At 42.1% G+C, this 25,578-nt stretch overlaps 1 protein-coding gene across 4 annotated transcripts in view; it reads right to left on the bottom strand.

The window, feature by feature from the left end:
- The window catches only part of FOCAD (focadhesin), a 147,997-nt gene that overhangs the window by 22,392 nt on the left and 100,027 nt on the right, over positions 1–25,578 (bottom strand). For all 4 annotated transcript variants that reach the window (XM_044427581.1, XM_044427582.1, XM_044427580.1 and 1 more), the window contains 7 exons: positions 24,609–24,650; positions 21,413–21,521; positions 20,626–20,742; positions 17,240–17,478; positions 13,678–13,767; positions 1,434–1,581; positions 1,185–1,304 (listed from right to left, as the gene is read on the bottom strand). In XM_044427581.1, the coding sequence (XP_044283516.1) occupies positions 1,185–1,304; positions 1,434–1,581; positions 13,678–13,767; positions 17,240–17,478; positions 20,626–20,742; positions 21,413–21,521; positions 24,609–24,650 (865 nt within the window). The remainder of the gene's footprint in view (positions 1–1,184; positions 1,305–1,433; positions 1,582–13,677; positions 13,768–17,239; positions 17,479–20,625; positions 20,743–21,412; positions 21,522–24,608; positions 24,651–25,578) is intronic.

Here is a 25,578-nt window from a genome sequence, read left to right as displayed (position 1 = left end):
CTACTAAAAAGTCCCTAAAAAGTAGATTCTCAGCTTGCTCCCAGCCCAATGTCAGGTAGGTAGGGGGTCGTTCAAGTGGCACCACAGTATCTGCTTTAATGTAACAAAACAGAAAGAGGGAGAGGAGAAACAAGAAAAGGAGAGATGACATTGCTGCACTCCTGTCCTGTGTTCAGCTTCACACAGGCATCTGGTTGAGGGACAGAATGATGGACTAAATAGGCCTTTGATCCAACCTGGAAAGATTCTTACTGTATTCTTACTTCTGCACTACACACGTATAACATTTAAACTGCCATTGTTTTCCATGATCCCGATCTAAAGGGAGCAGTTCTACTGTAAAACAAAAAAGTGACGGACAAGCCCCCAAGTTTTGTGGTTTACACTATTTAATACATAATAGTTAAGTAACAGTGACAAGCAACAGTTTCAGGGCTCTGCCAGGGTGGATGATGGGAAAAAAGGGAAAGATCCTGCTTCCACATCTATCTCTTGATACAGTGCTATGGGAGTTCTCATTCCCCTCAGATGGAAGTAAACTGTGGCTATGCTGGGGATTGAGCTTAACACCTTTTGCACAGCACATGTACTCTACCCATTACTAAGCTATATGTTAAAACACTGGATCATGTTGTTTCAGGTTGGGAGGAAAGGTGGACCCTGGGCCTGAAAGGACTAAAGCTTTAAATTTCTCCACCTTTTCTGCTTTGCTATTCATGATTGGCAATCCCCCACCCCCACCTGCAAAATGCCCCTTCATGATGGCATCTCTTGTCAAATCCCTTCTCAAAATCCTCCTTTTCTGGATCCATCTCTTCATTGGCTTAGCCTCTCATTCCACTTTCCCAGCCAAAGCTAAGTCTGTGCACCTGCAGTCACAGATGAAGCAATGCCTTCATAGTATTCTCCTTCCCCACCTGGGATGTCCTTCATTGCAGTAGAAGACAACCAGGGAATGCTTTGATTATGCTACTCTGCAAAGAGCATATGCATCTTGGTTGCCATGTAAGAATAGTACTTATTTACCTAAGGAAGGTTTTAGGTTAGTTCATACAATTGTATGAAATCAATACACGAGAGGAGTTAATGAGATTAGCACTGTGGAATATGAGGACGACACACAGCATTACAGAAACATCTAGCAAAATAAATAAATAAAATGGATCACAAGCTTTCAATACAACCTGCTGATTTGTTTCTGCTAAGTTCTGCAACTTGTTCATTATCTGCTCAGCCTCTGTGGCCTCAATGATCTTTACACTGAAAGCGGAAACACAGACACAGGCAACCGCATAGGCAAGAATCTGGATAGAAGGAAGAGTAACATCTGATAAGTAAAAATGAAACAGTGACTTGGGAAACAAATAAAACAAAATGAAGAAAGAACAGATAAACAGCAAGCAAAGGAGAACACAGAACCACCATCATCTTACTTCTTGGAATGTTCTGCTCTGATCTTCTGCATCATCCAAGTATTTGCTAAGTTTACACAAGGAAGCAGAGATGTGACCTTGGGAATCTGTCAAGTTGCTGTGACTCATCAGTGACAGAGCAAGTCCTACTCCCAAGATGCATCCAGTGCTTAAAAGACAAACAAGCAAAGAGAGTTAAAACAGTCTAGAGGACCATATTTTAACCATATCCTAGGATGCCTGCTTTCAATGGGAGGTTCCTCTCTCTCTCTCTCTCTCTCTCTCTCTCTCTCTCTCTCTCTCTCACACACACACACACACACACACACACACACACACATGTTCTGATTATTATTCTAAAGGACAAGTACCCTATGCACATACTGTACATCCCCATATGTAAATCACTGAATTGTTCAAACTGAGTATGGCTGAAGGCAGTACCTGAATTATTTGGAAATCATTGTTGGAGCAGCCCTTTCTATTACCTTTCTTTGTGATCACTCTTTTCACAAGTGTGAACAAATTGTACTGAAAAATCACTGTGTTTGAGGCAACATCAGGAGATATATGCAGCAGCTCATTCACATATGTCAGAGTCATCAAGGGAAGGGACACACCTGTGAAAAACACTCCTTGTGTGCATGGAGGCTTAACTGTGGTATTACATTTGTGGCGTGGAAGGCATTTGTGGGAGGCATGTTCCTCCCACATGCAGTTGTGGGGACATCTGTAAATGTGATGCCTTGGGAACTATGTGATCGATGCAGTTATTTCCCAAGACAAGCCCACAGACTAATACAAAACTGCTTTGGTCTCTAGAGCACTGCACAGACTTGTATCGTACCTGATAGATGCACACATCTATCAAGAACACATTCATGAATAAACGGGTCTTTAGGAAAAATGACTGCTGTCATAATAATTTCTTACTCCACATTAAACAAAACAGATTACATGCAGGATTCTCTCCCACTAGATGGCAGCAATACATCATTGCTATCTTGCAAAATGGCAACAGATATTAATAGAATATGTTCACTTCTTCCCAAGTAAAGATTTTGACATAATTAGAAATATTTTCTTCTTCCATATGAATTTGGTTTTTTAACCCTTTAAAAAATGAGAATAATAATTTTCAGGCATTTGCTCTCTATCATTTCCAAGTGGTGGACTGCAACAGGCCGGAGGATCATCCAAACCATAGTTGGAGGTATAGAGCATGCCTCTAGATGACGTATAGGGTTGTGTTCAATTGGCTCATTCCATCAAAGGAATATAACTGATTATACATATGGAGGAGGAGCTATGCCCCCTCTGCTCCACACACCCTCAAAACTTTCCGAGTTTGGTTAGTGACAAAAGAGCAGATGGTTACAGGTGGGATGGGATACAGAGGTGGGAGGAGAGAAGTGAAAAGACCAATTGTACAAGCAGCGGCCTACTCATTGACTCTGGATTTCACCCAAATATAGAATTTGATGACACTCCTGTATGGATGCTGATAATCCTGGAGAACTCCAGCGGATATCCAGAAACTCACACTTTGATAAATATGGGAAGTATCATTCCGTTAGGAGACTGATTCACCTGATCAACAATCAGTATAAATGGGGAAGGTGAGGAAACATGTCTATTTGCAAAATCATAAAATACAGATAGGATTCTGTGGCTAGAAAACTAAGAATGAAGTTCTTTAGCTGATAAAGAGCTTTAAAGAACAGAGTGAAATTTCTGAAAAAACTAAAATGTCACCTTCATTACTGAAGGTCTGAAAGGTAGCCAAAATAATGCCATTATTTAAAAGAGAATTTGGAAAGTCCCTCCTGATTAGTGTAAAGTCTGTCTGGGGAAACTGCGGAAATCATGATTAAACCGAGATGTATTAAAGTCAAAGAATAAGGTTTGCTGAAGAAGAAATCAGTTTGCAAAAAAGTTCTGATAAAACTCTTTAAATTCTTTGAAGAGGTTGATAACGGTACAGATATGAGTGAGACACTGTGTATCTCGGCTTCCTAAAGGCTTTTCATACAGTCCCTCATGAAAGGCTGTTGAGAACTTTACCATTTTAGAATAAATGATCCTCTTACAGAATTATAACCATTAAACCAAAGCAAGATTATCTGATGCCTTCCAGATGTTTTGAACCACAGATCCCATAATCCCTGATCACTAGCCATGCTGGCTGAAGCTGATGTGAGTTGTAGTCCAAAATATCTAGTTTCCAATCCTGCATGAAACAATAGGAAGCAAACATGAGGGATAAACGGAGACAAATAAGTAGAGTTCCTCAAGGGTTTGCTCTGGGACCATTTCTTTCTGCCTTGCTCACAAATGAACATGAACTGGGACTATGCAATGAGGTGGCCAAGGTGACACCAAATTATTTGGCATGATGAAAAGCCCCTAGACTGGGAAGAGCTCTAAAGCCATGTGACTGGGCAAATAAGATTCAATATAAGGAGTTCTAAAATTATTCACATTGGGGAGATACACACAGATATACTGTGACAGTTTCTGGGCTGCCTACAGCTATAGAGATCTTGGATCATGATGGATAATCCAGTGAAAATGACAATTCTCCGGGTGTAGAGGTAAAAAAAAGCAAATCCAATATTAGGAGTTATTATGGAGACATTTTGAAAATGTAAATGCCAGCATTACAATGCCTTTATCCTACATACCAATACTGAATAAATTTCAGTGTGGATCTTTCCATAACCAAAATGGCATCATCCATTCACAAGAGGGAGGTATCAGTCAGTTTGAGGAAACATGAACATTTGAACAAGTACACTGAACCTTTGCAGGGCAAGGAACCCTTAAAGAGAGCTCAGGGGGCACAAAATATACACAAAATAACCAAAATAGAACCCTAAAAATACACATGTAGATGACACCATATGCTATATTGAAAGAAAAGGAGGATCCAAGGGTGGGGTGGGGGGATAGAGAGAGGGAAGGAACACATGCAAGATGTACTTGCATGCATGAAACACAGAAGGGGAAGGCGAGTACAATATTTTAATTACCCCCCTCCCCAACTACAGTAGCCAATTTGTGATGGTGCCCAGGACACTTTTAAACATTCCACAAGCCTGCGAAGGTTGGGACCCCTGCCATTCAGGATCTGTAGTAAGTGAGGTTGTATTTATCTCACTTTCCCCCACATACTTCAAACAGGAGGGGAAAGAGCTTTCATCTTTCATCTCTTCCACACCATTGTCTCAGTACTTCCATCTGCTCTTGGCGGGCAAGGGAGGCTAATTTGGCTATGACTGCACAGCTTTTCTCTTATGCTGCATAGGCACTCAAACATGAAGCAGTGGGCACTGCAAAGCAATGCGGCTGATAGAGCTCCCTTTTACCATATGTGCCTTCCACTGTGCCAGACAAGAGCTCTGCAATGCCAAACCGATTCTAAACTAAAGCTCTTCCCAGATTACAGTCAAGACTGCGTCAGCTTGGTGCCAAAGCAAAGTCTAAATTCTGTGCCAAAGAAACACAGAATCTGTATACAATCGCAGGGCTGGGTATTTTATTCTGCTTCCAAGATTCAGTTGTTCAAAGAATTTTGAAGGGAGAATAGGTAGGCAGATCAGATGGTAATTATATGACACGGTGGCATCCATTTTGCCCAAAATGGCAAAGGGGACCGGGAACGGTCAGAAGGAAGAAAATGGAAAGGTACTGATCTATTGAGCTTAATACCCCAGCTTAGCCTGTAGATTCTGAGAGGGCAACAGAATTTCAGTGAAAATTAGCAAAAAGTTGAAATGTACCCTGATGCATCCACTACTTGGCTTTGGCTAGCATGAATGAGGTAGCCCAGAAGAAAATTCTTCACTAAATGCAGGAATGGAGACCACAGCTGCAGCCCAGGGGTATTTTATTTTATTTTATTTTATTTTATTTTATTTTTTAATGAACCAGAAACGAACTCGAACTTCACATCTCTTGGTAACCTTGAACAAAAACTGGAAGTAGATACTTGTGCATGCACACACACAATCAGGTAACCAGTTTAAAACAGATGTATCAATTAGCAGTTCAGGAAAGTTATTAAAAAGGGGGAGGGGTCTCTCTATGCCCCTCAACATTAGAGAGACAGGAACAAGGGGCTACATTACCCATGATGAAGAGGTGACAGACAGTAGCCACAAAAAAGTATTCTAGAACTGGTTGTTTCCCAAGTATGATCTGCTTTTCCCAGATGGGAGACAAACACTAAGCTACCCTGGCCAAACTGTGGGCTATTTTGAGATTTCTAGGTTCTTCAAGTTATCAATGGAATGTGACTAATTTTTCCATCAGAAATGCCTGCCTGGCTCAGTTTTTGACCTTGAACTATTCCTCAAAAAATGTCCAGAATTTCAGGAAGCCAAAAGAAAACCTATTCAAAGAAAGGGCCACATAGCTATTGCTTCCTATCCAACATTTTTATCAGTACACCTCAGCTTATTGATCAGAGACAAGAATCACCTCACTTGGTAAGGCCAAGATCTGTCAAGTTCAACTTTGTTCCCTTTAACTGAGATCAAAGGCCTCTGAATTTCACAAGAAAGACACAGTGTGGTTGCTGCCCTCTGCTGTCTTACGCCATTTAGCAGTATCCTGGCACTGAATATGGAGGCTCCATGTCGCTGCCCTGCTTATGAGATTCAGTTAGACCAATCCTTTCCCATGCTTAGCTTCTTGGATGCTGTGGATATATTACAGCCCCACAATTGCCTGACCAAAAGTCAGGGGTGAGGTAGAGACCAAGGTTAGGAAATGTTGTTGCAGGGTTTCTGTGAATGCACTATTGGACAAAGAAAATCTCTGTTAATTCTGAACCTATCATTAAGCAACGAGTATTGCAGGGCAGTGTGGGGGGATTATAACCATTCATAAAATTTATATCTCTGTAAATGCCATCTATATCATGTTGCCTCAAACTTTACCCTCTTTCTAATCTTTCCTTCTAATTTTTTAAAAACTGCAACAGTTAGGACATTCCTTGTAGAAAGATTTTCAAATCTTATAAATGTTTGAAAATGTTTTAGATAAGGAGAGGGGGTGCAATTTGGATCAGGACCAGTATGGAGGTAAAGTATTACAAGGCCAAACAATGTGAATATCACAATGTCTAGCTGGTCCAGATACCTAGCTCATAAGAAAAACCTTATTTTTGGAAACACAGGGCAAGGGGCAGAGGGCCATATTTCCGATCTTTTCCCCCATACTTTGTTTTAGACCCACATGTAATTTACAAGTCTTCTGGTGCACTTACAACTCCCATTTTATATAAGAATTCTAAAAGTAGCCAAAATGAAATACCCTGAAATGCACTGCTTTTTGCTGGTTGCTCTTAAATATGTCGACAAACTTGCCTTTCCAAGAGTAGTATGAATCATTTTTGGCTCTCTTCATTCACCCAAGAAATCTGGAACTGGCCTTTCCATTCTGCCTACCCATAAGAGCTAGGAATGCAGTTTGTTTTTAATTCAAAAAAACTGAGAAGACCTTTGAGGATATCAAATTCTGTCCCAGATAATAAATCTCCTTATCAGTTACATTTGTCCTTCACTGATCCCATTTACCCCCCTTCTTTTTCCAGCCTGCCAAAAGTTTTCCCAAACATGACTCAATACTACACTGCATCAAAGACAATCATGGACAACTTTGGCCTGTAATGTAAGAACAACCTCCTTGTCCATTTCTCATGCTAATCTATAAAAACTGCCAGGCTGCAAGAAAGCCTTATTTCAGAAATCTAAAATAGCCACATATCTAGTTCCAGTATCTCAAATCAGCTTTCAGCTGGGGCTTAAACATCCTGACTTATCCAGAAGTAGATAACCATAATTTTATAGTTTGCTAAAATGGAAATTACAGTTCACTGGAAATTTTCAGATTTTGCTACTATGTGCCATGAAGTCTGAAAGGTACAAAACAACACAGAACTCTTGACCAATGCCGTGTCACAGAGAAAGAAGTGGGGACAATGTTTTGTTAAAATGGAAACTGAACATTGTCTCTTGTATTGGACGACATGATCAGTCTCATTACCCCACAAAGGCAGAGGCAAAACAGAGCTCACATTTGCCCTCACAAGGGGTACCAGGACTGATTCATTCACACTTCAGTCCCGAGATACTTGTAGTGGACGGACCATAAAGATCTTAATCAATAAATACATACATACATACTATTTAATTGCTTTTCTGAAGTAAAACAAGAAAACTAATATAAGAGAGTAGCTGATTTCACACCCCCGAGGTACTGCTTTGTGATATGTGCCAAACTACCATTAACAACCATTAATATACCTCAAAATATTCAGAGCCCATCCAGCTTTAAATGCTCCTCGGCTGGTGTGTTCAGTGTTAGATATGTTTTCATCAACTTCCCAACCTCCCACTTCTTTCCTTCGACACCTGGAGCTTCAGCCTGCTGCTCGGCAGACCTAAATACGTTTCCTTTCATCCATACTTTATATCCCACCTCCAGCTGTTCATTTAACAGAATGGTTCTTCCAGATAAAGGAGCTGTGTGAGACAGCTGCTCCTGCAGCTCAGACTGTATTGTGAGCACATGCACGTTTTAAGAACAGGCTCCGTAACTGCTAGACGTGACTCACCAATGCGCAGCTACCAAGGAGAGTGTCAAAAGTACCCTCCATTAGTGAACCTGCGAAGGGACGCTGCCCCAACGACAAGCTAAACTCTCAACGTGATGCTTGTCCACTAGTCCACCTTCAATGAACAAAAGTCCTGGTGTTCTAGGCATAATAGTACAATAAATGCATCCTAGGTGTGCGTATGTATATTTTTTTTCTTGCTAAGACTGGCCAGGCCTGCGAATGTATAAGCTTGCACAGTAATCCTTTCAAGAGACTGAGAGCCATGTGAAATATATTTATGAGCTGTGCTTCAAGCAGTAAATATATTTTATGCCTAAAATCAGGATGCTACGAATGAGTCCATAGGTTGCAACACACATTATTCTTCTCATATGCAGGTAATCTCCATGGGGGCCACGGGAGTGGAAGAGAAAAGTGTATCATATGACACAGTTTCCCGACCGCTGCACTCAGTGTAAAAAGAATACCCCATTATGCTTTAAATAATAGCAAATACATTTTCCACCCTACACAGGTTATGTTTCTATACAGGAAAATAGAGTGAAGGAAACAGCACAGGGTTGGTATGCAACTCTCCACATGCTGTGTGGAATATGTGACATCAAAGAAGCTCTTCCACAGCTGTGGGAAAAAATAACAATGGAAACCCCCATTGGAAAAGTATTTGGGGTGGGTGAAGGGAATGCCTTGATTCCAGGATGTGTGGCTCTATTTGCTGGCCTATCAGAGCTGCTTTGCACAACCTACAGTTTTTAACAGGTACGAAAGATATAACACATAACCTCTTGCATTCTGTAATGAAGAAGAATAGAATTGAATCGTGGTGAAGAATGAATTGCCCCCTCCATGTGCCCCAGACCCTCTATGATGTGGCCACACCAACTAACATAATCTCCCCTCATGTCATTTCAGCATGTCTCCATGCAGAGAGACACGGCATTCCCCCATGGATGCTGTGCATCCACCCTTACTTTACCCAACAGCCTTGGTAACTCCTCCAAAGCAATTTAGCTGGAATCAGGAAGAATGGCTGTTCTTTTCAATGCTAGCCAAGTTGCCCACAAAAGACATTCCTGTTGTTATCCCCAATCATAGCTTATAGAGAGCATTCCTCCAGGAGGCTCCATGGGCCAGACTGAGAAGTTCAGTGGGCCAAGTTTAGTGGGGGGCTCTACACATCTGCTATAATATGCAAGGCAGATACAGTGGTGCCTCGGCTCATGAACGCCTTGGTTCACGACCAAATTGGGTCACAAACAAAAATTCCATGAAAATTTTGGCTTGGGTCACGACCAAGATCGCAGCCATCTCCCCACCCACCCCAAGTGGGGAGATGGCCACGATTGCAGCTGTGTTCATGCAGGGAAGACTTGCGTGATCACGGGCACGTTTCTGCAGGAAAGACAGGCGCAATCTTGGCCATCTCCACCCTGCCCCCTCAACTAGCACGATTGCGGCCATCTCCCCCACTCCCCCAGAGTGGGGAGGTGGCCATGATCGCAGTCGCGTTTGTGAAGGGAAGACATGTATGATCGTGACTGTGCTGTGCCCATCTTTCCTGCAGGATTTTTCACCAAAATTGACCCTGCAGCTAAGAGACAAAGAAGAGAGGAAACCCCTGAAAGAGATTTCCCCAATGTCCTTATGGAGGAAGACTGTCCCTCAAAACATTAACCTCCCCCCACCACCTAGGTTAGTGTTCTCCACTGTACTGTACAGTACTTTGTTACTTTGCTGTTCTTTGTCACTTTGTTTCAAATTTTTCTGATTAAAAAATTAGTTACAGAACGGATTAACCTTATTTACATTGAACCTTATGGGGAAATTTGACTTGGGTCACAACCAATTTGGGTCACAACCAGAGTCGTGGAACAGATTAAGTTTGTGAACCAAGGTACCACTTTACTCATGCTCTTCGCACTGCACATATACCATGAAACTACATGGTGGAGACCTATCACAGAATGAGCAATTCATCTCTTAAATACACAGAGGAGTGACCAGGCCTTCAGCATCAATGGTAGATGGTGGCTCTCATGGTGTCCTCACCACCACTTAGTGGCGGCAGCCATCTTTTCCCCCAAGCTTGGGAACTTTTTTGGCCATGAGGTCGGGCACTTGGAATTAAAAGCATCCAGGATCCTGGCCCTCAGTTAATTGGCCCTATGTTTGCAGGACTGTTTTGTGATGACCTGGCAACACAGGCATAATTCAACAATGTGCCCCTCTCCCAATTAGACAGGCAGCGGGAGTGTCTGTCTGTGGAGTGGGGGAATCTTTTCACACAATGGACACACTTTCTAAAGGGTGCTTTCAATGCCATCATGATAGATGGGGAAGGCAGAGAACAGAGAGTGGAAAAAGAACTGGAAGGATGCAAAAGATCAGAGAGAAAGCAGATAGGAAAGGTTGGTTTTTTGTCTTTTGTTTTCTGTTTTCTTTTTTTCTTTTTTTTGGTGGGAGGATTTTATAAGAGTGAAAATGAAGTTCATGGAGAGATGGTGGCTGAGTAGGGAGCCAAAGAGTAGAAAGTGGTACAGGGAAAAGGTAATAAATGCTGAAAAAATACTCAGGTTGAGGAGAGAAGCTCTTCCCAATCTAGGCATGGGAAGAAAGGAATGAGCGGGAGTCCCAGGAAACAGGAAGGGGAGGGGCTCCCACCTAAACAAAGGCTTAGCTGCAGAATCTTTCTGACAACAGGCTTTAGGCAGGAACAGAACCCACATGTGTGCTGCATTATGAAGAAGAACCCATATATATTGTTCATATGTTGGTGAGCACTGCTTTACAAACTAAATCCAGAATGCCGCTGTGACCTACTCCTTGCGGTAACTGTAAGGATAAAATGGCCAAGAATAGAGATGGAAAGATGCACGCCATCTTGAGATCCTTGAAAAAATAGGTAGGATTAAAAAAATGTGTTAAACAAACCATGCCATCTTATGTGCTTTATTTCTATAAAATAAGGATACGGAGCACACTAATACTTAAAAAGAACGTAAGAACATGCTCAGGAAACTTTGGTGAGATACTTTGTCAAAAGCCTTTCGGAAGTCCAAGTCTATGAGCTTATCCCTCTTTATGTGTTTATTGACACTCTCAAAGAACTCTAAAATATTTACGAGACAGCATTTACCCTTGCAGAAAACATTAACTTTTTCAGCAGGGTCCATCCGTGTATATGTTTACCAATTCTACCATCAACAATTAACAATGCTTTTAACCAATTTACCTGGAAGATAGATTATTCTAACTAGCCTTTAATTTCCTGGATTTCCTTGGACCGCCCCCCCCCCCCCTTTCATACTTAATCTCCTTAAGAATTCTAGGGTGAATTCCATCTGAACTCATTGATTTATCGACTTTCAGTTTGTCAGTACAGTTGAGAATTTCATCTTTTGTCACCACTATCTGCCTTAGTTGCTCATACCCCCTTCCTAAAAATATCAGTTCAAGAACAGGTCTCTGTTCTGTATCTTCTTCTGTTAAATAAAAAGGATTAATTCAGCTTCTCTGTTATCAGCTTATCCTGCCTTACTATTTCTTTAATACCATTATCTTCCAATGGTCCCACTTCTTCTCTAGCTGGCTTTCTGGTTCTTATATAAAGAATTCTTTATTGTTGGTCTTGATTGTACTTGTGATATGCTCCTCAAAATGCTTTTTACTCCTCTTATTGTCTGCTTGCATCTCCCCTGTTCAAGTTACTGCTCTCTTCTGTTACTCATTTGGGCAATAATTTCTTATTCTGAATGAAGGCTTCTTTTCTCTAATAACTTCCTTGACACCGCTCATTAGCCATGCTGGTGAGCTCCTGGACTTTGGGCTATATTTCCTAATCTGTGATATACACTCTATCTATAAACTACTATTATTGTGGTTTTGAGTATTCTCCAAGCATTTTGAAAAAAATGCAAGCTTCTTAACACCCCCTTTCAACTTCCTTATCTTTTACGAGAGCCCTTATTTTAGATCAGTTCTCTCTTTTGAAGTCAAATGTAATGGTGTTGGACCTCTTTGGCAATCTTCCACTTAAATTTATAGTAAATCTGATAGCCCTTTGATCACTGTTTCCAATAAGCATTCGCTTATTGTACTAGGTTGTGCAGAACCCACACCTACAAGGATGAAATCCAGGATTGCTTCCCCACTAGCGAGTTCCACAACCAACTACTCTAGGGCACAGTTGTTTAGGACACTGAGAAACACTTTGTCAGAACTGAAACATACATTCAGTCAATGTGGGGGTGGTTGAAGTTAACTATTATCAATACTTCACTCTTTGATGCAATATAAATACAAAAACAGCTTACATAATATAATCCAAATAATATAAACAACAAAACCAGTGAAATATAGTTAAGAGGCACTGCACGCAGAGAAGCCAGCACTGGACAAAAATAAAACAACCTAAAAGGCCTGCAATTTATTTATTTATTTTGAAAACCAAAATGTCAAATCCACTGCTAGCCGAACCTCTCTAGGGAAGGAATTCCACTACTGGGCTCCCAGCACATGAAAGCCCTGTCTTGAGGCCTCACCAAGAACTATCACTTCTTACAGCAATAGGGCCAAATGAAGGATTTCAAGAAGACTTCATTACATCAGCAGGTTCCAGTAGGAAAAGGCTGCCTTTCTGTTATCCAGATCCCAAGCTGGACCAGAAGTTAGAATAGGGACCTGTGCGGCATCTGTTTGGGGTGGGAATCCATTGGATTGCCTGGGCTCAGCTCTTCAGACTCCAGTCGGTTTTGTTGTGGCCCTGAGACTGAATTCCAGGCCAGCGTGCCCAAGGCCTGCAGGATGCTCGCTTGGAATCAGGCCACAGGTGCTACCCAGGCAGCATCGCCCTTCCACCCCACGTGCAGCGGCGCTGCTGCCCCTGCCAAGGGAGAGGGCTGTTCATGCCGAGCTCTCCAGGAGCGGAGCCTTGCACGACTGCGGTGTGGGCGGCATCCCTGCTCTGCATCCCGTGCAACAGCCTCCGTGCTGCTGCATCGGACATGCAGGAAGGTTGGCAAGTCAAGCGTCCGCGGACTTCCTCTTGGCTTGGTTCACTCTCTAAGGCTGGGCTGAGCACACAGGGGAGTCAGAGACTGCTAGAGGGGCAAATCCCTCTCGGTTTTGTACCAAGAGTAAGTTAAAACAATAATTTTGAGACTGGTGAGATAAGTTCCACTGCTATTCTATTTACTATATTTTGTACCACTTGTGCTTTTCAAAGAAAGCACACCAGACACACGCATGGCATAGCGGATAAGAGACGAGGGTAAGACAGTACCCTTGTAGGATCAGGTTTAATATTTCATAATCAACTGATATAGATTGATCCATCTATCTATCTAAAACCCTTTAGAGGAGTATTTTATTCTGTTACAAGCACCATGTGTACTTTTATGCATTGGATAATCTAGCAAGTAGCATATATTTCTTGCATTTATGGCCCATCCTTCTTAGGAAACATTAATGTACATTATCCCATTATATGCCCATGGTAACCTTTGTGAATGTGACTGGTTCAAGATCACATGAAAGTATCATGACAGAACAGTGATTTGAACCTATGGTTGAACACTCATAAGCACCCCACCACCTAAACCATCACCCATCAAAATATAGCCAACTATACAGCATACTTACTTGTATTCTAGACTCGTGTCAAAGCAGCATTTCTCTAATGCATCCAGAGACTTTGAAAGTAAAAGATTCAGTTGTTTGCCAGAAACTTCACTAAAATAAACATTAAAATATAGAAAAATAAATAAAATATCCCAGGAAATAATTTTCAACTGCTAGTGCTGTGTTAATACACATTTTTGAACTTCTTCAAATTGCTCTATAAGTGGCATACCCCAAACAACAGGCTTATCTCCTGCAACACAATTTACATGCAGAAGCCCAGCATGTAGGCCCAGCTGCAGGACTTCTATCAGGGGTGGAGAACTTCCTCCAGCTCATGGGCCATATTCAATTTCAGAGAAGCAATTATGGGACACATTCCAGTGGTGGGTGGGACTAAAAATACAAAAAATGCAAGCATATTTTAGCTTGTGCATTTTAGAATGGAGGGAAGGAAATGCACAAAAGCTGAGAAAGAATGAAACCATCAAAGATTCTGGAATTTGCTCCCCAGAGAGGTTCACCTGGTGCCGTCACTTAATTCTTTTCGGCACCAGGCCAAAATCTTTTTATTTTCCCAATGTGTTAAGACCTGACTGTTTTAATTGGGGTTTTATTGTTAGCTGAATTTTTAGGACACTTGTGAGTGTGTGTGTTTTACATTTTGTATTGTTAAAGAGCATCCTGATGCAGGTGAAGGAGGAGAGCGCAAAAGTTGGGTTGAAACTCAACATTAAGAAAACTAAGATCATGGCATCCGGTCGTCTTACTTCCTGGCAAATAGATGGGGAAGAAATGGAGGTAGTGACAGATTTTATTTTCCTGGGCTCCAAGATCACCACAGATGGGGACTGCAGCCCAGAAATTAAAAGACGCTTGTTCCTGGGGAAGAAAGCTATGGCAAAGCTAGACAGCATACTAAAAAGCAGAGACATCACCCTACCAACAAAAGTGTGTATAGTCACGACTATGGTATTCCCAGTTGCAATGTATGGCTGTGAAAGTTGGACCATAAGGAAAACTGAGCGTTGAAGAATTGAGGCCTTTGAATTGTGGTGCTGGAGAAGATTCCTGCGAGTCCCTTGGACCGCAAGGCGATCAAACTGGTCAGTCCTACAGGAGATCAACCCTGACTGCTCTTTAGAAGGCCAGATCCTGAAGATGAAACTCAAATACTTTGGCCACCTAATGAGAAGGAAAGACTCACTGGAGAAGAGCCTAATGCTGGGGACAGTTAACGGCAGAAGAAGGGGATGGCAGAGGATGAGGTGGCTAGATGGAGTCACTGAAGCAGTTGGTGAGAGCTTAAGTGGACTCCGGGGGATGGTGGAGGACAGGAAGGCCTGGAGGAATGTTGTCCATGGGGTCCTGATGGGTTGGACACGACTTCGCGTCTAACAACAACCTTGTTAAACCATCTGGAGACTTCGGTAATGGGACAGCCTAGAAAATAAATAAATAAATAAATAAATGGGGGTATGGCCATTTGGAGAACCCAAGAGAACTGATTGGTGACCCCAGGAGGCCCGAGGCATGAGATTTCCCAATCCTGATTTGCCTATTAATTGGTCTATTACCATCAACAGCACTGCTGGTAAACAAACTTTAGAGGAGTTCAGCTATAATGAAATAGTTGACTTCTCCTGAATTTGGGACTTTTGACCAAAAAGATGATCCTCAAAAGATTTAGAGGTTCCCTTTTTATCGAGAGGACCCAATTCTCCATGTGCTGTGGTCATCTTGGTAGTGCAGAGTCACAGCTGAGACCCCAGTGAAACAAAACTCTGAGGCAAGGACTGGGAATGCAGACAAAGCACTGATGGTAGACTGGCAAAGGGAAGGAAAATTAAGATGAAAACCAAGATGCCTGAAGCTTGTCAGTTCAGTGACTTGTGATATGAAGCCCGAAATGTATCAATCAGAAGCATATTTGGATCTGTAATTGTCAAGGTTACATGTTACATTCTGGGAACAACTCTTTTTGTGAGGGAAAGAAATTTGCTCTCTTGAAAAATTAGAATGGATAAATTTGGATCGTTCTTAGGTAAATCATTACTAAGCAGCAGCAACAAGAAAAACAACAACAAAAAAACTATCTTTCTATAACTACAACTGATACTTTGAAAAAGATTGATAACTTTCTTACACAGTATTTGTATAATCTGAGCCACCAGAACACAACGGCCCTTTAATATTGAATGGGGTGGTAGAGCAAGAGGTACAGGTTCACTTCATATCCCAGTGGAAGCTTGCAACATTGAATGTTGAGCATTGGAAAAATATGAAATAAAATGCCATCCCTGGATGCAGAAAACTAGCACTGAGAGAAAAAGATCGAACAGGTCCTCTTTCTGTGCTAATTTATTAAATGCAGGGAGGTTTTTACATGAGCAACCCTTCAAAAAACCCATGCTGTGGCGGCGGCAGCTGCTGCTCCTCACCCTCTTCCTCACACCCCTATTGTTCCATGTGGAAAAATCAAGTGACAATGGCATGGGCTGTTAAGTGTGCAAATACAGAGCAAGCTGGGGATGGTCTGCCTGAGGGAAACAGAGAAACCTTCGAGCCTGACATTTGGTAAAACTGACTGGAAGGAGAAGAGCAGTTGGGAGGTTTCTGAGAGAAAATTTTCTGGATGATAGCGACCTTCTGGAGTAGAATAACTTTGTAGTTTATTACTACAAGTTTATCTTCTCTTCAGAGATAATTCTGAACAGTTCCTTTTCTTTAAGGGTTCGTCTGAGTGTTTCCATAAGTACACCATGAGTATCATGCATGAATTGTTGTTTATTTGCCTATCATCTGTAACTAGTTTTGTTTTGTTTTATCATATCTACTGATTATAACATTATTCCAGCATTGAAGGTTTTATATGTCAGGAGATGTAAATGAATCCATCCATTGCTGCTGTGAAATGATGGGCATGATATCAAAAGGAGTTATGCCAAGGCAGGAGCAAGCACTCATCTGGGTTTCAGGGCCATGTTTGGCAAATTGAAAGTGTGTCCTGAGCAACATACAAAATTCAAATGTTCAACCACCTGCCATCTTCAGGTCCTGAGAATGACTCCAGGGTTCATGCAAAGCCAAGAGGCATTCATGGGCAATGTAGATGGGAGGTGCTTGCTTTACTGTGAAAGAATCCCAGCTGCCAGTAAGAAATTCTGTCTGTCTGTTTATGTCTGTATATACATAAACATAAACATAAACATATATATATATATATATATAAAAGCAGGAGGGATTGGGCAGCTCCATGGGCTCCATAAAAGTTGCCCAAGAAGGCTGCACTTTGGAGGAATTTAACCCTGTAAATATAACAGAAGAATGGGCCCCATATACCACCTTAATCTGTAAAAAAATATTAACAGATGAACCAAAAACGTTGCAGTGAACACAATGCAGAAGGGAAGGATATGGGAGACCAAGGAAGCAATATGTAAGAGATAATGAAATCGTCTTGCAGAGCACCTCGGGAATCCTTAAGTGCAGAAAGCTAAGCATGCTGCTCTGCATAATTTAAATGCCTCGCTCAGGAGGAGGGAAAGTTATTTACACACCTGCTGTACAAGGTAATTCATACCTGACTTTCTCTTCACATAACCGTGAAATAAACATCCCCAAAGCGAGGCCCATGTGAATTTGAACAGCCTGAGACTCATCTGCATTTGGTTTCCCAGGTAACATGGCAATCAGTACATTCAGGACTTCCTCAACCTTTTCCTTGTAGGATACAATAAAAACCGGCACCAAGAGAGACAAAGCAGTCGCTGCACAGGAACGAGCAATAGCACTCGCGGTATTTTCACCAGAATAGGATTTCTAGGAAACAAAATAGAATCTCAGAAGGTTTGGGGTTTCAACTTTTTACTGATTTGAAAAAAATGCACTATGTCCTACAGATTCTGGGAAACCTTTAAAAAAGGAAAACAACAATTGCACTTGGACAAAATAACTGTCAACAGCCTTGCTTATGACTGTTTTTTTAAACCCTGAAATAAGCAATTAACACACTTTCTAGAGAGAAAACAGAAATATATCTGCACTTTAAAAAAAAACAGATGGGATTGAATGATCCTGTCCCTGTATATATGTAAATAAAAATGTCACTGTGAATGTTAATTAATTCCGTAATTATAGTTTTACAGTAATTTGCTGAGAAGACGATGGGGGAAGGGGGGAATGCCATACCAATGCAAGGGCTATGTCATATTCGCAATTCTTGCAGAAATATCCAATTGCTGAATGCAAGGAGATTAAAGCATTTTAAAAACATTAATATTAATATCAGCAGACTTATTTTAAAAATGGCAAATCACCCACTTACCCTTGGGCACTCAAGGCAGATCACAGATTAAACACAAGCGCTTACATTTTTTCTGCTAAATGGTATAAGCAAAGCAATGAAGGCATATAACCCGTACTAAGGCTATGGTCCTATACCCAGTTACTTCAAAGTAATCCCCATTGAAATCAATAGGATTTACTTCTGAGAAGCCATGCATAAGATTGCACTGAAATAAAACAAACACGGTCGTCAGAGCAAGCAGGATGATGGTTGGATTACACAGAGCTTTTCATAGCAATGCACTGCTATCAACAGAAAAAAGGAGGGGGAAATGAAACAGACGGCATAGGAGCAAGTGACACCGGTAGCAAAGCTGTAACATTTCTCACACTGAAGACACAACTGTTTGCAATGGATTTATAAAAACCTAGTGCAATGCAGAGTGAAGTAGCCTGGCAGAGTATCTTCAGACACTAGTGAGGAATGCTTTGGAAACTTCCCGCGGTATGGAAGCCTTAAACAATTAACATCCAGATGTATTTCTTTGGCAGCAACTTTAAACTTCTCTGCTTTGACTTGGTCATAGAAGAATGCTGACGCCATTCAGCACCAGCCTAACAAAAAGGCACCTTAGTGTGGGCCCTCGGCTTCAGCAGGGCCAACATGTGGGGGGCACACATTTCTAACCCCTGCACTTCAGTCTTCCCAATATCCACAGGTGGCAGCCTGGCAGCCCACAGCTGTTGGTCGCCTGCAAGACCACTCATAGCCTTGTACTTAGCACGTTACAGGATCGCCTGTGACAAGGAGGCCGAGCGAATCTGTCAGTGGTCTGGCAGAAGGGGAAACCACGAGCATATGGTGGCCTCAGTTGCCTTTCTAGAGCCCCACATGAGGCCTCTGTGAAACTTGACAGCGGGTTGTGTCACGATCTCAGATTTAATCTAGGGAAACAGAGCATGCTATGCTTGGTTAAAGAGGCAAGTAGGAAGCTGCCTTGGCCCAAGTCTGGCCCTTGGCCCATCTAGCCCAGTAAGGTCCATACGGATGGACAGCAGCTCTCTGAAGTTCCATGCAGGAAGCCCTAGAGGAACTTCCTGCCTGTCCACAGGTTCCTGCCTGAAGACCCCATCACACTTTCTATATCTGAAGAGGCGCTACCTTGAAGTTCATATTTATTTGGCTAATCAATCCTTTTGGTGAAGTCTAAGCATAATTGTGAGAAGGCTGTATGTACTTCGTACGAATCCATTGCTATGTATATACACAAATCCATGTGTGCACATGAACAAAAAGGGGGGGAAATGAAAGGTAAAGTTTTGCGCGGTGCTAGTAGGCAACACATAGGGGACCACTTCATGGGTGTCACTGGTGCCACACTGAGGACTCCTGAGCTAAGCTTCCAGAGAACAAGCTAGAACAGGAGGCCCTGTTCCAGCATGCTGTGCCTAGAACTGAAGGCTTTTAAGCCTGAGACTTCAGAGGCCCAGGAAGAGCACATAAATGGAGCTTCAGTGTCACCTGAGGAATGATCTGCTTATGAGCAAAGCCTTGCTCATGAGCACTCGCTTTCTTGCAAGGCACCCTTATTTCTCAGGTTTGCACTGCATCTTCTGATGAATATGTGGTTGCTTAGTGTCCTTCTCTGATTCAGGGAGGGTCTACCTGCATCTTGAGAGGAAAAGCTAACTGCAGATCCCTCAGATCTGTCTCATGGTCCCTCAACATAGCCAAACACCCCTCCAATGTTTGGTTCAAGGGACTCCAGGTCATCGTCTAGACAGCATTCCTTTACAGGGGATGTGGCAGAGGGTATGAATGGCTTGAGCTCCCTCTTCCATTGCTGCCTCAATTACCAGGCAGCACCTTGCTCAGAATTCTAGGCAGGGACCCATGTGGCAGTGGAGGAACCTGTAGCAAAGCAGCAGAGAGCAGGAGATGGAGGATGCCAGGTGAGCGGAGTGGGCAGCTACTCTCTGGAGCACAGATTGCATGACTACTTCATCACCCACGGCCAGTCAAAAAGAGATATTTAGCCAGTACATGCACATGCTCTTCCCTCCTCCCTCAATCCAGAAATAAGCCCCAGCATAAGTAGCAGTGCTGTGCCATTCCCTGTTGAAGCGACAGGAATAGTCCCTTCCCACATCTAAGATGAAATGATTCTGTATTGCAATGTTTTGTCTCTGGCCCATCACTCCCTGAGGTTCTAGCTAATGACAAAATATTAAAATAACACCCCTGTCCCTTATATTGGGCTTGGAAGTCCAACAAAGTGGCAAAAGATGCATTGCAAAGTTGTCTCAGGCTGAAGCTATATAGACAAGGATAGCTCAGCCCCACAGTGATTCAGATTGTTGATTCCATATTATGATACTGTGAATTTGCTAACCCCAGCTCCAGAGCTACTCACAGTGCAAGACTGCACGAGCTGCACAGTTGACACATAGGTAGTGGTATCCCCTCAATAAAGCGGTCTGTTGTATCACTTTGTACCCGTATGGAGCAAAGGAGAACTCCACAGCTGCACATTTGACCACAGTTTCCCCGCATCATCATTATTATTCTGAAAGTCTCAAGATAGTGAAACCCAAATCTATTCTCGCCCACCCCCGCCCACTTATAACAAAGCAAAAGGATTATTATTTCAACTTTTTCTTGTGAAATCTGCATGGACATACCTGATAAAACCATGGGAAGACACGACCCTTGGGGCGATAGTGACTGTCTACAATGCTAAGGAGCGTATCTATCACCATGGAGATCCAGTGCTTTGTCAGAAGAAAGTCTGGCTCAGTCTGAAGGCAAAAAACAAAAGGACCATAAGCAGCCAGTAGTCCATGCTCAACTAGATATTCGCCAGCTTCTGCATTTAGCTTCAGGAAAATGTTTAAAAGAAAGGACAGAAATTTGGAACGTAAGTAGAATGTAATTTGCTACACTTGATAAATTTTCTATTATTTAAAGAAAATAATTGCCTAATTTTAAAGCTACTTATGTTTTATACCAAGCATTATTATTAAAGTTGTAAAAAAGAAAAGCATGATTGGACAACCTGTATATGCATAAAAAGTGAAAGGGTATTTTGAAGCAGCAAAAATGTTTACATTTAAGAGTTGCATTCAAGAGGTCTTACAGCATAACATGAACCATGTTAGTCAGAAAAAGTCCCACTGATATCAAGGAGATATATTTCTGAGAAAGCATGCTTTGGACAGCAGCATTAGCTGGACAAAATGCATGAGCTTTGCTAATTATCTGACCAACTTTTGTTCCCATTAATATTGACTGTCCTTCATTCAGCAAGATTTCAGACAAATTAATTTAAAACCAAAATATCCAATTGCATTTGGGATGAAAAATACCGCAGAAGATAATTCATGTCCTGCTGCTAACACTGTGAATTTAGTAAACAGCAAGTGTGTTTCTGGAACAGCATGACAAAGTGATCAAGTAGTTTTAACTCACGTCAACTTGTTCTTCAGTGTCTGAAGAGAGCCCTTTCTCATGTTTTGCTACAGCAACCACAAGGCCTGTTAAAGCTAGAAGGCAATTCCCTTTTACCACTGGGCTTTCCCTGTTGAAAATAACACACCATTGTGAATGAACGAGAGAGAGAGAGAGAGAGAGGTGAGAGATATGTTTGTGGAGGGGAGGGGAGTAATGGGATGAAAATGATCACGCTGGTCATAACTCGGTCAGATAATCTCAATGGGGCTGGCTTCACTTCCACAAGCTGGTGCCCTGCAACCGTGTGGGGATGACACATGCAGCATCCCCAGCTAGCATTACCATGTGGGCTGGTGAAGATAAAAGATACGGTTTAATGCATCTGGAGAACAACTGGCCAGTGTTTCATTTAAGGGAATCTCTGGCCAAAATTAGGCATGCAGCTATTTACATAGTTTTGGCCTTGCATAGACTTGATGGCTCTAAAAACCACTGAGACAATGCAAGAGAGCAAGGAAGTAGTGGGAAAGCCACTTCATGACAACAGTCTAGAGAGGAGGGTGGGGGGACTTTGCAGCCTGGCACCCGCTACTCATTGTTGCTGTCACTCTCACTGCAAATAGCAGGTATGTAGAGGCTGGCTCTGATATGGCAGGCTAAAGAGTTGAAAGGCCTTCTTCCTCTATACAACAATCCCAGCACCATTCTCCCACCTATGGTGGCTACTGGAAAAACAAAACAAAACCCCCTGCAAGTTCAAACAAAATTAATGGTATCATTTCTAGTTTGGCCCCTACATACATTCAAATACAGCACTGCCTTACAGAGATTAAACTTTGCCATGCTTGGCTGCTATACCAGATGGAAAGACTACCTCTGCTCTTCTTTTCAATGAAAAGGAAATCGATTGCCCATGAAATATGCATATACATTGTGAAGGGAAGGGCCAAAGCAGTATGCATCAGGCTGTTCCTATTTTGGCAAAGGAAGACTCTGAGGATGCCATGAAGTCATGCATTGCTTGTAGCACAAGGTTAAGCCACCACTTCCTCCAATTCTACCATCTCAAACACAAAAGGGACAAGAGCATTTTGTTCCTGAGGCAATCCCGGTTATCAGGGACTGGACAGACAGTCACTGACTGTGTTCAGACAATGCAGTAACTCACATTCTGAGTGTGAACTGTCATTAAACCATGGACAGTTTGTTTTCATACTTTCAAAGCCAGCCAAGATAACTAGGGTGAACAATTCACAGATCACAACCTAACAACAAACCACAGGTTCTCTTTATGGGTTGTTCATGGTTAAGAAACCATGGCTTGTTAATGCAGCTGGGTTCTGACAAGATAACTCACATTTTAACAACCTATGATTCAACAAAAACCCTCACTCAACCCATACTCAACCCTCAGAACCCACAGACTTCCTCTGGTGCTCAGCCCGGTCCTGCAAAGTTGAGCAAGGAATCTGCAAATGCTCATGGGCCCCAGTTATGCTTCCAGCAACCTTTCCCTGTCCCCATTCCTGATGGCCAAACTTCTCCAATCGCTGCTGCTAGCGGAAGAGGTGGGCATGGAAGAACAGCACAGGCTGCACAGTATGTGGGACTCCCTTCTGGGAGAGTGCCCTGCAAACCCCAGACCCACTGTCCAGGATTCTGGGCCACTGCAAGGTGGACAATCGTTTGGGAAGTCAAAATGGGAGAATCTGCCCAAGACAGTTTTCTTGCACAACCCTACTCAGAACATGTATTATTATATTGGCTCAACCCAGTCAGTATGATGCCTTGCTTTCAGTCAATCCTATTTACTTTGTATTTTGTTGTTGTAACCTGCCCAGGGAGCTGTATGGCTAATGGAGTGGGTTAGAAATTTCCTCCTCCTCCTCCTCCTAGCCCACACAATAATGAATCAAAGGAAAGCAAGAATAAGAGCAACCTTCTCTGTTCTCATTTTGAGTGGCCAGATACTTGTATGTGTTCCATTTTATAGGCTTTTCAAAAGATTGCAGAATCCAGCCCAAGGGCCAACCCAAATATAACAGTATTCACACAATTTGCAATCCTGTGAGTGTAAGTAGCAGGCACAGAGGAGCAGAGCTGAATGGATGGATAGTGGGGGCAGGTGAGGGATAATCCGTCTCCCTTCCCACATTAGTCTTGGCACTTTTTGATTAACAGGCATGCTGTCAGCATTATCCACCCTGAATTTAGCTGCACTCTTCACAGCAGCTGGGGAAAAATGGATTCTCCTAGGAAAAATATATTGTTCCCTGTTGTAATGCAAAGTATTTGGAGATGGTTTGACAAATTAAAATGCAATGGCATTACAAAAGTCATGTTTCTGGTGGAGGTGAAAAATACTAAACTGGCTTGTTCATATGCTTGAGTTCCCCTTGGGGATATGGGTATACAGATTGCCATGACACATACCACTGATGGGGATCCTGCACATGAATGGAAGAAAACATTTATTGGTACAAACTCTTGTTTTCCTTCAAGTGCAAATACCAAGTGTGAACTGGGATTAGGTAAAATTGGGGGGGGGGGGAAGAATCCTCCTTATGCAGGACCAGACCCAGGTCAGAATCCCTGTGCCTACTATTTCCATTTTTTTCCCCTAATACACAAACATGCTACTTATGCAAATTGTTCCAGCTTCAGTTTGGCCCTAAGAAGCTACTAGAATATAAGTAATGATACTTCCACATTAAAAATTACAGGAAAATGGGAAAAGACAATTTATTGAAACCTATTTTAAAGGTGAAGCTGTGACTTACAAGGGAAAATTGTATGAATTATTACGTTTTTGTGGGAACTAAGCTGTATGAGAACCATCATTTTTGCAGTCATATGTCATACTTAAGTGGGATGGGACTTTCTTCAATATTTTTGATGTAAAAAAATATTTCCAAAGGCAACATTTCAGTGGGAGTAGAAAGAGACACTAGGAAATTCCCCCCCCCCCCCCATTCTTTTATCTGGTTTAGCCCTAGGAGCAGCAGAAAAGAACGTCAGGGTTCACAGGACCTGAACATGGAAGAGTGTTGCAGTCTCTTCAATTAATATTTATTTTTAGGAGGCTCCCTGTATGAAATGACAGGAAACCAACCAAAGCAGACTGGACCACTACTCACTCCCCAGTGAAGAAGAAAACACATCCAACACAGAGAAGTTAAAATGAGTTGTTCTTATTTAGAAACAAGTATCTTACTTAGAAGCACCCTTGATAACATCAGTCAACATATCTCTGACCCTGGTAAAAGAGAAAGAAAAGAAGGATTAGCTTGAATGGCAGTTTGTACTATGGCACTGCTATGGTTGTGTTTATGAAAAAAGAAATGCATAGGATTCACTGGGTATGTAGACGCCTTTAAATAGCCCTTAGCTTTTGAATGGAGTGACTAGTGAGCAAGATCCAATGTGTTAGGAGGCAGAATTCCATCGATCTATCATGATCCCATCCCTCTACTCCCTCTCTGGGAGTCCCCAAGGCCTTACTGTGTTTACCTAGTGGCAAAGCATCAAGATACAATTCTGATTCTGTTGGTGCCCCTTGTCTAAGCTAGAATAAATAGTCTTGGGGATGTGGTTGGTTACCCCAGCACTGATTACATTGGGGAATTTCAACATTTACACTGAGGTCCCTATACCTGGAGCAGCTCAGGATTTCATGGCTACTGTGGCAACCATGGACTATCTCCCTACACATTTAGCAGGGTACACTCTTGACTAGGTATTTGCTAGCCAGCATGAAATTAATCTGTGGACAGGGGAGTTGGAAAGTACCCCATTGTCATGGGGAAATTACTACGGTGGGGAAAAAAGCAATAGAATTCCCACTGGCTTGAGGTTACTTGGGGTTGAAGCACTAGCTGTTATTTTAAGCTAAAATACATGTTCAGAATATTTATTGTAACAGGTATACTCCACTTCAGGAGATATCAGAGCAAAGTACAATACACTGAAACTCAAAATACAAAAAGTTACAGGAAAAACCATATGGATCAATAAAGCAGGAGCTGGAATTTATTCATCAGTTAGGAAATACTTGGAGGAAAAGTAGCATCTTCAGCAAACATAGAAAATAAATAATAGAGGTTCACGCCTGATCTTGATTTGAAGGGTATTCCTTGGCAGGGAGCTGCCATATTTTCAACCCATTTATTTGGAGTGACTCTTTG

The sequence above is a fragment of the Varanus komodoensis genome, unplaced genomic scaffold (assembly GCF_004798865.1).
Source record: "Varanus komodoensis strain SLA01 unplaced genomic scaffold, ASM479886v1 scaffold19, whole genome shotgun sequence".
Taxonomy (NCBI): Eukaryota; Metazoa; Chordata; class Lepidosauria; order Squamata; family Varanidae; genus Varanus; species Varanus komodoensis.
Note: the sequence above shows the minus strand (reverse complement) of the source record. Positions and strands in the feature narration are given on the sequence as shown.